Genomic DNA, 17,084 nt, shown 5'->3' on the forward strand with positions numbered 1-17,084 from the left:
CCTGCTGGCTTCTCCACTGACTATGCTTTTGGGAGGCTGGCAGGGAAGGTTGCAAATTGTGATCACATGACTACAGATGCTACAACCATTGGAAATCTGGGCCAGTTGCTGAGTGCCTGGATTGCGATCATGTGATTGCAGGGGCAATGTGATGGTCAGAACTTCAAGGACCAGTTGTAAGTAACACTCATTCAGCGCCGTCACAAATTTGAACGGTTGCTGAACGAGTGGTCAGTAATCGAGGACCACCTGTACATTTAACCATGAGTAAGTCTCGCTGAAATCAGTATGGCAGGAGAAATATGTTGCCTGGGTTTTCTTACAAAAGCTTCCATAGTAAATGTGCACAGATGTACCAATTGTTTGGAAGAACCAGGATTTATTTTTGCAGTAGCTTGCCTGACATAATCACTGGGCATATCTGAAGCTGATGCTGCTGGAGTATCACATTCCCTAACAGAGTTCGCAAACCACGAATTCACACACCCACACATACAGTTTGACATTCAGGGTTTTGTTTACCTCATACTCACGCCGAACTGACTGAGGATCAATCATTTGATCACTCCAGTCCTGCTTCAAGATCTTCTTCTGTTGCTCTGTGAGATACGCCAGCTCTTTCATGCAACCTTGTAGGTGGGTATAGAGGCTGTTCAAGCTCTGGCCTCGCCAGATAGAGGCTTTCTGTCAGATTGAGGGGAAAAAACATATTAATTGTCATTTCATTTAACTGTTGTTGTCCAGTTGCCACCAACTAGATATTGTAATAACAAGTCCTAGCATTCTGAAGCCATTACAGCCCTTGGTATTATGGTGCGGGGATACTAGGATTTGTAGTCCAGTAAGATTGGAGGGCACCATTTTGGGAAAGGCTGCTGTATATAATTTATAATTCCCCATCTAATTTAATGTCAGAACATCCTTATCTAGAGTGTTAGAACAGCACTACTGAGTTTTTATTTTTTATTTATTAGATTTCTATCCTGCTTTACATTCAGAAGCTCAGGATGACAAACATAATACTCCTTCCTCCTATTTTCCCTACAACAACAACCTATGATGTTGTTTGGGCCAAGAAAGAGTGACTGGGCCATCATCAACCAGGGAGTTTCTATGGCTGATGGGGGACTAGAACCTGGGTCTTCTTGCTCCTTGGTTAACATTGTCCACACTATACCACATTGGCTCTTGGTTATGGTGGGTGCTGTCAAGGGTAACAGGCCACTGCAAGAATTCTCTCTCGGGGCCTGTTATGCTTCCAGTCTAAGAACTCTCTCCTGCATCATACACGAGCTACTTCATGGACCCCTGCAGAAGATGGCTGCCTGGCATGGGCAGGAGAGTAAGGTTGGCCTTTACTCAGTAAGTCATGTCACCTGTTAGATTGGGTGCAACTCCAAACCTTTGTGTGGGATGTGCCTAGGGCATGAAAACGATAGTGCTGGTGCTTTTATGTCTTTTTCTTATAATGAGTCCTCAAGTCAGAGGTAGGCAATACGACACAAACACCAATCTGCTTCCAGATACCTCTATTAGTGTCTACCGGACCCTCTGTCCTATCCCAATTTTGAAAAAAAAAGATTCTTTTACAAAATTAAACAAGAAGCTGGAAACAGCAAAGCACAAACCCAGCCTCTAACATCACATTTGTTTGCAGGGAATTCTTTGGATTAAGGTCCCAATGAGATAGGAGAGCACGAATAGTTCATCTTCCATGAAATGGGGGTACTGTAACGGGTCATATCCACCATGGCAGCCATTTTGTACATAGGCATGTCTTTCATGACACTCATTTTGTGAATGTGCCTGTCACGTTCTCTCAAAAGCAAATGTGTTCTTGCTCCTGCCTGAAATAGCTGGATCATCACTAAGCCCAGCACACTTTTCCAATCACAGCTTACATGAATCCAATATAACAGATTAATAGCATTTTCTTTAAAAAGGTTATAGCCTACTGAAGAAAATTCTTACCAGCAAATCCTTGTATTGAGCCTTTAAATCTCCAGCTTCCTGTTTGGAGAGAGTGACAGCAATTTTTTTTTTTTTTTTTAAAGAATACTAATGGTTTACAGAACGTGTATACCATCTTACCTTATCTTACTGTGAAACTATAGTTTTATACTGTATTGTTTGGATTTAGTATGAACTTGTTTTTAAAAAAAACAAATTTCCATGAGCAAACTATGATCCCTTCACAATGTAGTCAATATTTTAATCAATATTTACCATTTAAATTTAAATAAAATTATAAAATATTATATACAGAACACAGAATCTTCATCACTTAATCAGAATATTTGTATTTGCTTAATACTTTCAAACTCTATGCATAGTTTTTATTTAAAAATATTGAAGGAAATGAACCATTAACTAAAAAAAATCAAATGTTGCTTTTGACTATCAGTCAGCACTGTGAATAGATATTTCACTTTTTTTAGCTAACAATGAGTCAGTCTGGTCTTGTAAACTGTTATTTTCTGATAATTCACTGACAAGGCAGCAGAAGTGCAAGGATTGTTAAAGGACCCATAATTGCAATAATATGACTATAGAGGTTTTTAATTAAAACATTCATGGATGAAATATTTTAGTACTAGATTCACAGTATGCTAAGTGACATTTAACAAATCTTTTTAATAAGTTCTACAAATTTAATCATTTGAAAGTTCCCTATTTTTCTTATCTTGCAACTTCAGAATGAGGTAATAGACAAGAAGAAAAAATAATCATTCCCAATCAGATGCTGATGGTTTGACTACTCAACTTATTCCCAAGCAGCATGGCCAAAGATGAAGGCTTCTGAAAGCTGTAGACTACAACATCTGAAGGGCATCAGGTTGCCTGCCCTTTTTGTCTTCATAAATTCAGTGCCCTTATACTGTATGTGTTGGATTACACTTCAAAAAGTCTCCATCGAGCTTGGCACAATTACTGTGTTAGCTAGTGGTGATGGGAGTTGTGGTCCATCATGGATGGAGGGAATTTCGTTGGAATGGCTTTATTTATTGTTTTCCTTCTACACCAACTGTGTTAATTTTTTCTCCCACAATTATACAACACAAAAATGCTCACAGTACTGTCAGTTCTCCCATCATATTACTGGGATACAATAATCATATCTCTAGTTGCAGAAACAAGATCCAACTCCATTGTCTTATTTTCATATTTTTTTCTTCTCTTGTGATTCTGCCTCCAAAAGTACAATAATATGACTCTGTTATGTTCACTGTCTGAAGTTCACTTTTTAAGAGAAACGGTTAGCAGATGAAAACTTGTGAATTTCACAAGAGTAGGAACTTCACATTTTCATACAACTATCAATTTTAGAATACTAAAAACCACTGGGAGTTAAGAATTTGGTTTGTTTAAACAGGTCTTGTAAGTGTACAGTATAATTGTTTATTTTTCAGGGTGTGTGAATTACAAGCTGGGTATGCCTTAAAATGGCTAGGTTAATTATTCTTTACTCTCCAACAACATAGTATTGGGAAGATGTGTAATTCATCTCTAAAATGAAAAGACAGACAATATGCCATCTTACCAGACTCTGAAGGTTTTTAACCTGGAGGCCATATGCTTCTATCTCCTTCTGAAGAATGTTGTGTTCTGCAATTTGTTTTTCCAGCTCAGGCATTGTAGGTCCATATTTCCCTCCATTGACTTGTTTCTGCAACAAACCCACCAGTAAGTCATCATACTATATATACTGAAAATTATTCTACTGCAAGAAAGACTATTCCATTTGGCTGGTGTGGGTCTTCCGGGCTGTGTGGCCGTGTTCTGGAGGTTTTGTTTCCTAACGTTTCGCCAGCACCTGTGACCGGCATCTTCAGAGTGCAGGAGCACAGACAGGAGCAGTTCTGGCACAGAGAGAACTGCTCTTGCCTGTGCTCCTGCCCTCTGAAGATGCCGGTCACAGGTGCTGGCGAAACGTTAGGAAACAAAACCTCCAGAACACGGCCACACAGCCCGGAAGACCCACACCAGCCATCGTATGCCGGCCGTGAAAGCCTTCGACAATACTATTCCATTTCTTTGATCTCTTGTTGAAATGATTGCCATGTTGTCCCCATACTTGTGACCACTGCTAGCACTCAGGCCAAGTTATCCTGGAATGCTAGAGACCAGAAGTCACTAGGAACCAGAAAAAGGTGCAAGAAAAATGGTTATGGGAAGAAGTGGGACAGGCAAAGATTGACAGGACCATTTTGAAAGGTTTTGTAGTTGCCCCACCAAAAAGCTCTTATTGATAAACCTGTACCTTCAAAAGGCTCCTTGCATAACTGACCCATTTGATTCAAAGAGTATATTATGATATTTCTGTGAAAACACAGGCAGGAAAATGTTCTAAGAAGGACGTGTATTGAAGAAAACCTGGTGCCTTGAGAGCTTACACAGATAGAGCTACTGAGTATGTTTACATCCAAGGCTACAGTAACGTCAGGCAACAGGCAAAACCATCCTGGCCTTAGTCTAGGTGTACTGATACCTACTAACACAATATTACAAATGGAAGGCTACGTTATCTGTAAAATTGCACATTTGAAGTAAGGTAACTGCAGAATAAAAACAAGAAATACTCAGGACACTAGAAAAGAGAACCACCAATGCATATTTTGTTGCTGGACATTGTTAGGGCTCCTTAGAGTACCTAGGAGAGGAACACCATGACAGTAAGTCTGACTTTGTGTTGCACTGGGAGGAAGAAGAGAATTAGCTCCAGGAAACCAAGGATGCACAAGAACCTTAGTAATAATACATTGTGCCTGTGCTCACTTATGTGTCACCAAAGGAGAATTGCAATCCCCTACAATCATTGTGCTGAATTCTGTGTATAAAAGTAATTTATGATTACTGCAATTATACTGTTGATTGACACTTTTGGGGTCAGTACCCTCCCTCCTTAAGTCTCTTAATTTTTAAATGAGACATGGATCAAATAGCTCTTCAGAGAGATGCCTCCAATAAAAGATTATGTTCTAGGCTACTCCAGGCAACTCCTTTGTGAAGTGAGAAGATGGAAGGGCATTTTAGTGCTTGTGGTTGAAGCACCCACTGTCTCTGGGTTTGAGGCAAAGGGGGCTTTTTCAGACATTACTGTTCAATAGCTACTAGATTTTATGACCTTGAGAGTTTTGCTACAGGGAAGCAATTAAAAACAAGGATATTCTTACTGCACCTTTAAAAACTTCCATTTGCTGAGAAATTGCATTTAACAAGCAAAACACAATCCCTACTGCTGTACAGTAGTTCATTCAGTGATGGTGATGACAAGGGGGCTTAAATATAGTTGCTCGGCTGCAATACCAGTCAAGCTGCATATTCTTGATAATATTTCCTAACTGCCTGGTCTGGCATGAATTATTAAACCAGGGTTATTTTTATTTGCTTAATAGCAAACATAATACTATTTTTCAGTGTATGAGAGTACAACTTGTTTTACCCATTGAGCTAAACTATAGTTTGTCTAACTGTGTTTCATTCATAAACTACAGTTGGCTGTGTTTACATAGCACAGTAAGCTGAGATCAAACAAACCAGCTTGATGTGTAAACTTGGCCAATATGAGTTGGTCCATCTTAAAGTTTTGCCTGTAGCAAAGCAAATTCCTTGGCTTCACCATGAATTTGTATGGAAGGTTATTGTATTTCTAGGGCAAATCAGTGCCATGGTCAAAACCATGCATGCCCTGATAAGCATTGGTTGAGGTAATGCCAATATCATTAACTACAATCTTTGCCTTGCAAGGATAAAAAGGAAGGATTTGTTCTTCTGCTGTGATCTCCAGGTAAAGCTGGGTTTTACTTTCCTTGCTGGAATTCATGTTCAACTTTAATAACTTGATTAACAAATGCACTTGATCAAATGAAAGGCAACATACCCAATCATCAACTCTCACCTGTTTCTGTTCTAGAATTTTTGCCCAGTCCACTTTGGAACCAACTTCAGGAAGTGTAAATTTTTCATAGAGCTCTCGATATTCTGCACATTGGCGTGTCATTCGGTCATGGAGCTGCTTGATGCTTTGGAGGAGAGAAGAAAGGGAGATTCTTCATTAGAAAATGGGTTTCTTCAAGGTTCTTCAAGGAAGAATTGCCCAAACTTGATCTGAAACTTGTCATTTAAATATGTCTCCATGCATTTACTAAATATTTCTTAAGACGGCTGCATGGAATATAGATCCACTACTTACTCTTTTTCAATTTCGAAGGCTTGAGGGTGTTTCAGATGCTTGACTTTGTCTACATCTAGGAAGAGGTCTTTCAAAAGTGTCTCTGCCTCTTTCAGGTTTTTGGCATTTGTCTGCTGGAACTCCAAAGGCTTGTTCTGGTGATGATTACTAACATCCTGTAACAAGAAAAGCATAAGATGCATAACCTCATTCCCAGCAGAGAGGAGGATGTGGTTGCAGATTCAGAAGGCAAATGTTTTAGGCTTCAGCTTGAGTATGTAATTCTTGATCCTGATATTCATTCCACAAATGCAGGTAAATAAATTTTTATCATATAGTTTATCATATAAGTTTTTATCATATAGTATACAATTAATTTACAGAATTCATCACACTGAATGAACTTCTTGGATTAAGGGGAAAGACACTTTGGCTGAAGCCTGGATGAGATATTCCTTGTTTCGATCTGGCAAGCCGCATGTTTCATATATCCTGAATTTCTTGATAAGACCTAGGAAGCTCAAGAGTACCTAGGACTACTCTTGAGTCTATTTCCCTATTGTTTTGTTATCCTCCTATCAACCATGGAAGGAGAGGGTCTAGATTAGCAACTCAGTAAACTTTCATCAGAGAGACACAGAGCTTCTGTACCCTCAGTGTAAGATAAAAATGAAAAGTAGTTTCATTAGAAATAGGCATTCTGGTTCCAAGCTCAGAGTTATCACACATTCAGACAGAACCACTGCTGTGGAGTCCTTGGGGTTCTCTGAGCTTGGTTGTTTTCTTGCAGATGTTTTATTACCCGTTCCAGATGTTTTGTTGTTCCAGATGTTTCGTTACTCGTTACTGTTGGGTAACGAAATGTCTGCAAGAAAACAACCAAGCTCAGAGAACCTCAAGGACTCCACAGTTCAACCCTGAGATACATATATTCCCTTCTGTTGATAGCCACCACTGTATCCCCTTTTCAGATAGCAACATTACATACTGTAAAATGCAAAAAGGCAGGATGAAATAGTCAGCAAAAGAAATTAAGGACAGGAAATAAGAGAAAAGGAAAGGAAAGCTAATTCTAATGTGTACCAACACCCATAATTATACCTCTCTGTCCTTGCAAAACATTCTTGCTTCCATCAAGTCCATATACTGATTCAGACATTGACTTTATTCTTTCAACATCTCGCCTCTCTCTTTCTGAGAATTTTATCAACTCCATCCAATGACTTTCTGCTTTCTTTCAACCCATTCACTCTCTCTTCATATATTAGTTTTATGTTCAGTCCTCATTCTTTCTCTCTATATGACCAAACCATCTCAGTGTACTTCTTTCATACTGATTGCTGTCTTGTATTGAGTTTGCATTCATTCATCACTCATTCATTCTTATCTCTATCTCTTCTTGCTTCATCACACACACTTCTTAAGTACCCTATTCCCATGGCATTCGTCTTATTCTTATATTTCTCCTGATTTACCCAACTCTCAATTCCATATAACTAAGTGGCAGAAATATGCTCCTAGATACAGCCATTTTGACTTCTTTTAACAAATATTCATTCCTTGCAACAGACCATATATACCCCAGTACATTTCTTCTAGCATTTGCATATGTTGAATTCCTCCAGCTAGTTCCCCATCTTTAATAAATACTTTACCAAGCGACATATGTTCCTCTACTGCTCTACTTTTTTCTCATGTTTGTGTAACTTACAGGTGTTACTTTATTTTCTTTCCAGTCTTGCATAACTAGCTTGGTTTTCAATACATTGATTTTCAGATTGATACTCTTTTTTGCATGATATAGTCTGTCTAAAATTCACTGCAATTCATTTGGGATCTCAGCCAATAATACAGCATCTTCTGCATACCATGGTACACACATATTACATCCCCCCAAAATATACCCTACTATCACCCCATACATTGCTTCTATCTTTATCTATAGCTATATTAAATAACCAAGGATTCACACATCCTTTTTTTAGTCTCTGCTCATTGTTGGATTATTCATTAAGCATTCCATTTACTTCTAACACTTTCTATTGTCACATTCGGCACCCAGTCTTCAACTGAAAATGTTCTATAATTCAATCCTACTCACTTTATTGTTTCTTTAAATTACCCAACTTTCAGTTTTATTTCACCTTTCTCACATTCATAAATCAAAGATCTAGTGAAAAGCAGAAATCTGGTGTGAACACCCTCTGGGTGCACCACACTTTCCAAATTTTGCCTGTCGGTCTCATTCAGAATTCTGCCAAAGATCTTGCAAAGCATACTTAACAGGCTACCCCCTGCAGTTTTTGTACTCAGATTTGTTTTTTGGTTTTGTCTAAAGGATCCATAATGGCATTCTTCCAATCTTCCAACTCAGAGACAATCTCCATACATACAAGTAACACAGCCGCTCCTGAACAAACCACATCCATATTTTCCATTTCCAGCTGCAGCCCTACATTTTTTTCAATATTTTCACAGCATTTATTACTTCCTTTTCATTATTTTTCCTTGGATACCTTCATAGCATCGATTTTTATTTCATTCTCTAACATATCTCTAGCATTCCCATAAAAATATTCCTTTCAACATTCCCACACTTCAGTTTCTTCCCAAATTATTTAATCACTTTTATGCATAATTCTGTTCACTCTGCCAGAAGCTGTTGTTTAGCCCTTTTCACCCACCCCCAAAACACTTTTCCATCAAAATTGCTTTGTATTCTCTCTCCCTTTTTAAATTTTAACTGCTCCCTACCCTCTTTGATTATTTTTTTGGAACTCTCTTTTGCTCCATTTACATAAACACACATATTGCCAAACACACAAGCCACACACACACACCTATAGTATATACATACACATAGACATAGACATACACATGTATACAAGGCATACCAAAAGTCAGGCCCTATTGGCCAATCAAAATATGTTTTATTAATTAATTTTATCAGGGAAAATATTACTCTACTTAAGAATGTTCACAGATCATATGTCAAACAAGTGAGAAAGTGTTTAGAAGATAATGGCAACCAATTAGAGCATTTAATGCAATATATATAATAAATTGTCAGTGGGGCTTGACTTTTAGTTTTATTTATGTGTGTATACAGTATGCACACACACACACACGCACACACGTGCGCACACACAGGGTCATTCTCTTATATGCATTTTTTCCTAGGCAGCCTCTGGGGTCTTTTGCATTGCAGCCTTAATCTGCCTAACTCCCATGCATAAAACACTTGAATAGGAAGTTGGCTTAAGAAATCTCTTTCAAGATTTCAGCTTCTTCCTCTGCTTTGGCCATGGTAGTGGCCTGGTGTTCTGACTGGACTGCCCTTACTATAGCCCTACTTGAATCGTTCATCATAAATCAATATTTTTAAAAATCATTTCTTGTCCATGTGTACACATGAAGAGACTTATGCTTAAACCACAGTTTGGAAGCAGACATTTTTCTCAGTAAACATTATTCTCATTCATTCTTGGATCATAGATGGCTCACTCACTTTTGAAGCATTGTCGTGTATCATCCTCATTCCACCCATCCATTTGTATCATCTGACAGAATAAATTTTCCCACAGATCTTATTCATTCAGAATGTGGCACAGTTCCTCCCCCCACCTTCATCCCTGGTCCTTTCATTAGCACCATTCACTGGAACATAACCTGTTAGTTAAAAAAAAATTCCCAGAATCCTTGATCAAGAAGCAAAGCTCTAGTAATAGAAAATTGGCTGTGTTCAAGTGATTTTTTTTTTTTTTTTGCTCTTAGTCTCTCATGGAACCCCATCAATTTCCCATAAGGTAGCTTCCCATATATGAATCTACTGGTTGGCCAATAGAATTCTGTGTTACACATTTTGAAAAACCCTGATTTACCCTGATTTAGAAGATACTAATTCATTCTTTCTGACATACATTCCATTCACAATTTAATTTTCACCCTCACTTTCATACATGTATTCATAAACTTTTTAAATGTAATTTTTATGATAATTCTTGGCTGCCTATATGTATAATTTGTAATTGTTTTAATGGTTTTAACTGTCGAAATTGTTTGCCACCTAGAGTCACTTGGATTGAGATGGGTGGCTATAGAAATCACAGAAACAAATAAATAAAGTCCCCTCCACAGGATTAGACTACCTCCATCCAGAACTGTTAGAGACTTCTACTTAGTTTAAAAAAAAAAAGTCTATTTCCTTTCTTTAACATTATCCATTAATTGAAGCCACTGGAGTTAGGTGGCTAATAAAGTCAAATAAATAAATAAAAATAAAACGAAATTTGCGTTTTATCTAATATTAAAGAGCTCAAGAAGTTTCAAAGAGGAGGTCTGTTGAGTTTCTATTGAAGATATTTTAAGGGCCATTTTGTTTCAAGGAACTCTTTCATGAGTCCAATCCAGCTTTTTAATTTTTTTATAATATATTTTGTACATTCAGACAACTCTGATTTTCTGTAATCCTGTCATTCCAAAATAAAGGCCATAGATATTCCCTTTGTATCTGTCTAGATCTATTTTCAAATTAAGCACTTGTGTAACTCTTCAGTATTTTCTGTATTTGCACAACTGGCATTTGAGATCTTACTACTCTATTTGGAGCTTTCTCCAATATCCTTTAGAGTCAAGCACATGGCATAGTTTTTGTATTAAAATCCCAATTTTACCTTCTTAAGTTTGGACTGTGTTTCAAGGATGTCCTTTTCCACCTGGTCAGCATTTTTTTGCATGCGAGAGATGAGCACAGCTAGATCATTGCTGCTTGATGATCTGCAGGCAAGAATATAGAAATCAGGTAGATTAAAGATACAGATTTTTGCTCAGAGTTTCTTACCTGAAGCCAGGTTCTTTTTGATAATTACTTTGCTCAGTATACCATAGGTTGAGAACCCAAACTGGAACATTAGACTCAATAGTAGACTCCTTTAAAAATCTCCGTAATCAATAATTACATAGCAGTAAAGTATAGACTCACCTTTGGCCTATTTTGATAGTAAGTACTAAATAATATGTACCAAATTAGACCCAAATCTGCTGAGAGAAAGGATGCTTAGCATTCTTATGTCCTTAATGTGCATCATCCAAAGGAAGCCATGAGACATGTCCACTCCCCAAACTTGACTCCTAATCTTGTAACTTTCAAATTACAATCTGGTGATGTTTGTCTGATGATATCTGTGACAGATTTCAGGAGGCCATGCCTCTCTGTGAATCTGTCACAGAGGCACAAAGGCAATCTAGACCACAAAAACAAACACTTTGTTTTAGAGAGCAGATAAATAAAACCTGAGAGTAGGAATCAGCTCAGTTTCCGAAAGGAAGATTTACCCATGGGAGAGAGAAAGGAGGGGCTGACGAGCTGGCAAAGGAAGCTGGAGTCTTAAAAAAACAGGGAGAACCCTGGGAAGAACTTTGATGGAAGAGGTGAATGGTTGGCAACTCAAGATGGATCAAGACAGTATTAACTTTTCAAGCTTGTTGGTTTTTGTAAATAGCAATGATGGTTGGTAATCTTGAATTGGATTGGGCAATGTTGCATTGCTGAAAAGTTGTAAGTTCAAGGAAATGCTGAAGCAAGGCTGTCAGAAATGGAGTGGGGCACAGTTCACAGAAGAGTGCTGAAGAAGGGGGGACCAGCATGGAATAAAATCTACCAGTGCAGATGGCTTTGAGAGAGCCAGAAGAAGAAGATGGGAGACTCCAAATTCTGCGAGCCAGAGATGGAGCCAAATCTAGTTTTGAAAGAGAAAGAATGCCAGCCAGCATCTTTGTCCCTTTTCTTAACTCTAAATAGAGGTAGATACAGCCTTTAGAAATAGAACAAGGTATGAGCTTCCCAGTGAGGAATGGCGAGCTAGAATGTCTCTGAATGAGCAGAGACTACAACCACAACTTAAGGAGAGGATGGGAGATCATCCACTTGTGCTCCGGATGGCTGCTCCTTGCAAAGAGACAGCAGGACAGTGGTTTCCCACAGGTTTGAGCACCAGGAGACAAAGGGAACCATAATGCTGTCAATGGCAGCAGAGCCTTTTAAAGGACACTGAGCTTGCTCCCTCATTTTCTAATCATTTTTGGAAATGACCTATTTAATTACCTAAAGGATATTGGAGATCTTCAAAACAAGAAGTTTGAAAAGCCACCTGGTGAGTTTACCTTTGTTCTTGAATAAAAGAAAAATTAACTATAAGCTTAGGAACTTAAAGAATTAGAAATAAACAGCAAAAAGCTAAATAAGAATCTGGTTTAAGAAAGTTATAAACAAATTAAGGGACCAGACATACTTGGAATAATGGAATATTATGACTTTTGCTATAAGATTTTGGAAATAATTATAGAAATAGCCTTTTCTGAGAACCAATATGTTAGTCTAACTCAAAACAGAAGCCTGAAACTTTATAATTTCAGAAATCAAACACTAGAGAGGACTAAAAACTCAAGGCAGAAAGAAAGGGGGGGAAAGTGAAAAGCCTAACTTTTGTGTTTGGTCAGCATTGGAATTTGCAAAATGACAGAAAACACCATGACATTTGAAATACTTCAGGAGATTTTTGAAGAATGGAATCAAAAAATTGCAGCTTCAGTCTCAGAAATGATGCACACTTCTATGAATAGATTATGTCCAAAACATATTAAAGAAGAAATTACTGATGGGAAAGAGAACATATTAGAAGATTCACAATATAAAGAGATGAAACAGATTTTGTCTGATACAGAAATATCAGAACATAAAGAATTTGCAGAAATACTGGAAAATAAAAAAAAAATAAGGGCTGCAAGACACAGAAAACAGCTAAAGTGGAAATACTAAAGATAAGCCAAGAGATTGACCTGGATAAGGACTTTTTACTGGACTTACAAAAGAAGTTGGTTAAAGTATTGAAGAAATTCTCAAGATGGGAAAAAGAAAAATTGAAGAGAGATCAAGTCTTACAACAGCGTTTGAATGAACTAAAGATTAAGATTGTTAGAAGCAAAAGGAAGGAGTATAAAGTTGGTTTGTTAAAATAAGACATATTTGTATAAATCTGGGATCCTTTCATGGACTTTTTGCTGACAGCAGGACTGAAATGTTAACGACTTATGGATTTGTGTATGGATAAGGGTTGGGTTATGGGAAGAAGCAATATTTATATGTAATGATGAATTATTAAGTTTGTACTTGTGATAAAGATTGGAAGCTTCTTTAAATATTTTTTTCTTTTTCTTACTCTTTTCTTCTTTTCTTTTTTTCTGTACACCTTTCTTCTTTTCTTTACTTTCCCCTCTTTCTGAGTTTAGTTTGTTTGTTTTTTTTACTATTGCCATTAAAATATTTAGTAAAAATTATTAAAAAAAAAGAAATAGAACAGTGTACAGACATGTAAAACCAACATTATAAAATGCTTGCATATACAGATAGAGAATGCTTATGCTGCCCAATATTCAATAGAAAAAAATCCAAGGCATTTTAAAAATCAAGCCACGGCAGGCTAACAACCAAAAGGAGAATGAAATGTTATCTGGTTATAAATCTTGCAAAGCCAGGCTGGGAAAATTGAAATTAGATACTGTTTGTCTTAATAAAATATAAAGAAAAGTATCTCAAGAAATGTCTTTCATCAAAACTCAAAGAATTCAGGAAAATCTCACGACTGTCCATATGTAAAGTTGACTTCTAGGCTGTGGGGAAAAAAATACTTGCTATAAACACTGAATTTCTTTGGCAGAACTCTCTTCGTCTCCTGCTTCATTTCATATACTAAAATTATTATACTAAACTATTCAGATGCTATTTTAATTCCAACTTTAACATTCCAGTCTCTAAGATGATTTTTTACGTCTATTGACAAGGTATTGCAAATTGCCATAGAACTGTTCAAATTCTGGTTCCTCTGCATCTGTGACTGAGGCATAGATTTGGATCACTTGCCTTGGATTCAAACTGAGATACTTGTATCATTTTTGGATTGTATCTGAGTGCTGACTTTGACATTCTTTTAATGATGATTACTCCACTTCATCTATGATTTTCTTGCCTGCTGTAGAAAATCTAGTGCACCTGTAATGTGAAATAGCCTACTGCAGCCCATATCAGTTTACCAGTTCATGTTCAATGTTGAAATTTCTGCTCTGAAAACAAGTTTTGCCCGTGGACACATCAGCAGCTGGACATAATTTTGGCTTTAATCTGATCACATCATAAACACAGTGCTACTCTGCTTTTCCCCTATAGCTCATTGGATATTATACTATTATTATGGTTGGTCGCACAGCCAGCAGACGTTTAGACTGGATTTGGCATTTTTATCCACCAATTGAGTTCTTCCCAAGGACTTGGGATAGGCAGATGTTGGTGTTTGATGGTGTTAAAGGTATCGTTGCAGGATGTAAGCTGTTCCAAGTAAAGCTGCCTTTTGCAATTGACTGATAGTGATTTTGTCAATGCCAGTGGTCTTCAAGTAGTGCTCCAGATGTTTTGGGATTGCACTCAAGGTGCCTATTACTGTTGGTACTATCTTTGCTTTCCTTTGCCACAGTTGTTCTACTTCTATTTGCAGGTCTTTCCCAACGCCTGTCATATATCTTCTTCAAGACCATCTCTGAACTCCTTTGCAGATACTGTACTTTCTGATCTGTGGAGATCATCTTTCAGTATCACATTGACATTGTCCTGGTAGTGAATATCTATTTGTATGCATGTATGTATTTATGTCTTTATTAAATTTATATAGCCGCCTATTTCACCACAGGTGACTCTGGGCGGCGTACATGTTTTCCTGGCAGAATACTGCATGAGTTGCCACTTTCTTCTCCAGTGGATTATATTTAATCTTGTCCTTCTTCTATGATCTGCCTGTCATGTCTAAGCTTCTGGGAGTGAACATTGCTTATATAAACTGAGCTTTATCCTTCCCTATTCATAGCCTCACTAGTGGCCACTGCTCCTCCTCTTTACAATGTCCGTGGTGTGATCTCCACCACCCCCTTCCCCATTTAGTAGACTCTACTTTGTGAGTGCAGATTGCTACTCATGGCTATGTTTAGCTATCCATCTTAGCTGACCTAGAGGCAGGAAGATAAGTTAGAACACCTGGGCAGGGAAGAATCAGCAAATCTCAAGCCGGCTTTGCTCCCCACCCCACCCCCGCTGCAACACATAAGGAAGAGAGAGTTAGCAAAACTTTTGTTTTTTTGAAGAAACTGCAAATAACCTTAACAGATAACAAACAAAGGTGTTGTCATGGCAAGATTGTCAATTTACTAATGTCTCTCTAAGTTTATTGAGTAGAATACTGTGTCTCTTTGCATTAATAATTACTATAGGTGATCCTCACTTAACAACCACTAGTGACTGTTTGAACTTATGACAGCACTGAACAAGTGGTAGTTACAACCAGTCTTTGTACTTATGACGGTCACAGTGTCCCTGTGGACATGTGATTGCAATCTGGGTGCTCAGCGACCAGCTTGCAATTACCACATTGCAGCATCTTGTGGTCATGTGATTGCCATTTGCAGCCTTCTTTGCTGACTTCCTACAAGCAAAGTCAATGGGGAAGCCGGCAGGAGGTCACACATGGCGACCACGTGACATCACGCTTAATGACAGCATGGGATTTGCTTAATGACAGCAACCGGAAGTGCCAGAATTTCTGTCACTAAGAGGCGCAGTCATGTGATGTCATGCTTTATGACTGTGTTGCTTAATGATGGAAATTCTGGCCCCAATTATCACTGTTAAGTTAGGACTACCTGTAGTTATTCAACTTTTTTTGTTATAAATGCTGCTTTACTCTATTGCATTAATTTAAATCTGAAATACTTTCCATGTTTATATCTGGAGTGAGAAAGTTACACACAATGTCTGTATTTGCATGACACAATCATAGTTTAACTGAAGCATGGTTTACTTGATTAACCCACATTTTTGGGTTTGTATGATATACTGAAATATAAACTAACCACAAAAGATGGGATTGTATAACATGCTAGGTAGAATATCTTGGACTAGTTTGTGATTCAGCAGAAATACATATAGCCTTTAAGTGTTTCTCTAGCAGGTATTCACTGTGGCTTATTACTGCTGAAAATCTGTATCATTCAGGCTCTTCTTTAGCCAGACTTTTAATTATCTAAAATATTGATTGAATTAATTAATTGAATTAATTAATTAATTGAATTAATTGAATTAATCATTTATGGTATATTAAACAAGCAGCTGTCCACTAATATAGAGCTTTTTCTATTCTTAAATCTTTGGAGCCTGGAAGAACTTCAGCTTATGTGGATTCATCATAAAGAAGATAAAACAAGGTTGGCCTAAGCAGCACATGATGGAAACACATTTAATTTCCACCAATTCATTTCGCCCCCCTATCTTCCTAGCAACTGAAAAAATGTGCAATATACTGCAGTGTTATTGTATTAATAGTTTCTTGTTCTCAACAAGCCACAGCCAATACAGCAAATGAAGCTGGAAGAGATTATCTATGTCACATATTTTGCATTCTATAATACGTGTGTAGCCTGCAAGTTTCATATAGAAAAAATAATAAAGCCAGTAGGAATAGTATTTGGGAAGGATAGCTTAGTCTGTGCTTTGAAAAGGCTGGATTATGCAAGTGAGGTGGGAATCACACACTTGCTGGGTCAAACAGGAGCAGGAGTGTCAGCAGGGGCGGGGGGGGGGGGTCAACAGACAATTGAACCCCACCTTTTTAAAATATGTGCTGCATGCATTGCACACAGGTAAAATAGATGAGTCTTCAATCTCCCCTGTCATGCCTGCCATTTTGATGCTGTTGGTCCTTCATCCCATGGATACTGTTGGCTAGGAGGATTATCTGTTGACCTTACTGGACACATAATAGGCTGTGATAGTGCATTTCTAACCTTACAGTTTAATGAATCTATGGCCCCTAAT

At 37.7% G+C, this 17,084-nt stretch overlaps 1 protein-coding gene across 1 annotated transcript in view; it reads right to left on the reverse strand.

Moving 5' to 3' along the window:
* Nucleotides 1-17,084, reverse strand: part of EVPL (envoplakin) — a 77,558-nt gene that overhangs the window by 27,511 nt on the left and 32,963 nt on the right. The window contains exons 3-8 of the mRNA XM_088133383.1: nt 10,846-10,948; nt 6,194-6,348; nt 5,900-6,023; nt 3,542-3,667; nt 1,972-2,010; nt 523-684 (exon numbers count right to left, since the gene is read on the reverse strand). Of these exons, the coding sequence (XP_087989509.1) occupies nt 523-684; nt 1,972-2,010; nt 3,542-3,667; nt 5,900-6,023; nt 6,194-6,348; nt 10,846-10,948 (709 nt within the window). The remainder of the gene's footprint in view (nt 1-522; nt 685-1,971; nt 2,011-3,541; nt 3,668-5,899; nt 6,024-6,193; nt 6,349-10,845; nt 10,949-17,084) is intronic.

This window comes from Python bivittatus, unplaced genomic scaffold (genome assembly GCF_059951505.1).
Source record: "Python bivittatus isolate LINGU-HERP-01145 unplaced genomic scaffold, Pbiv_v1 ctg000080_np1212, whole genome shotgun sequence".
Taxonomy (NCBI): domain Eukaryota; kingdom Metazoa; phylum Chordata; class Lepidosauria; order Squamata; family Pythonidae; genus Python; species Python bivittatus.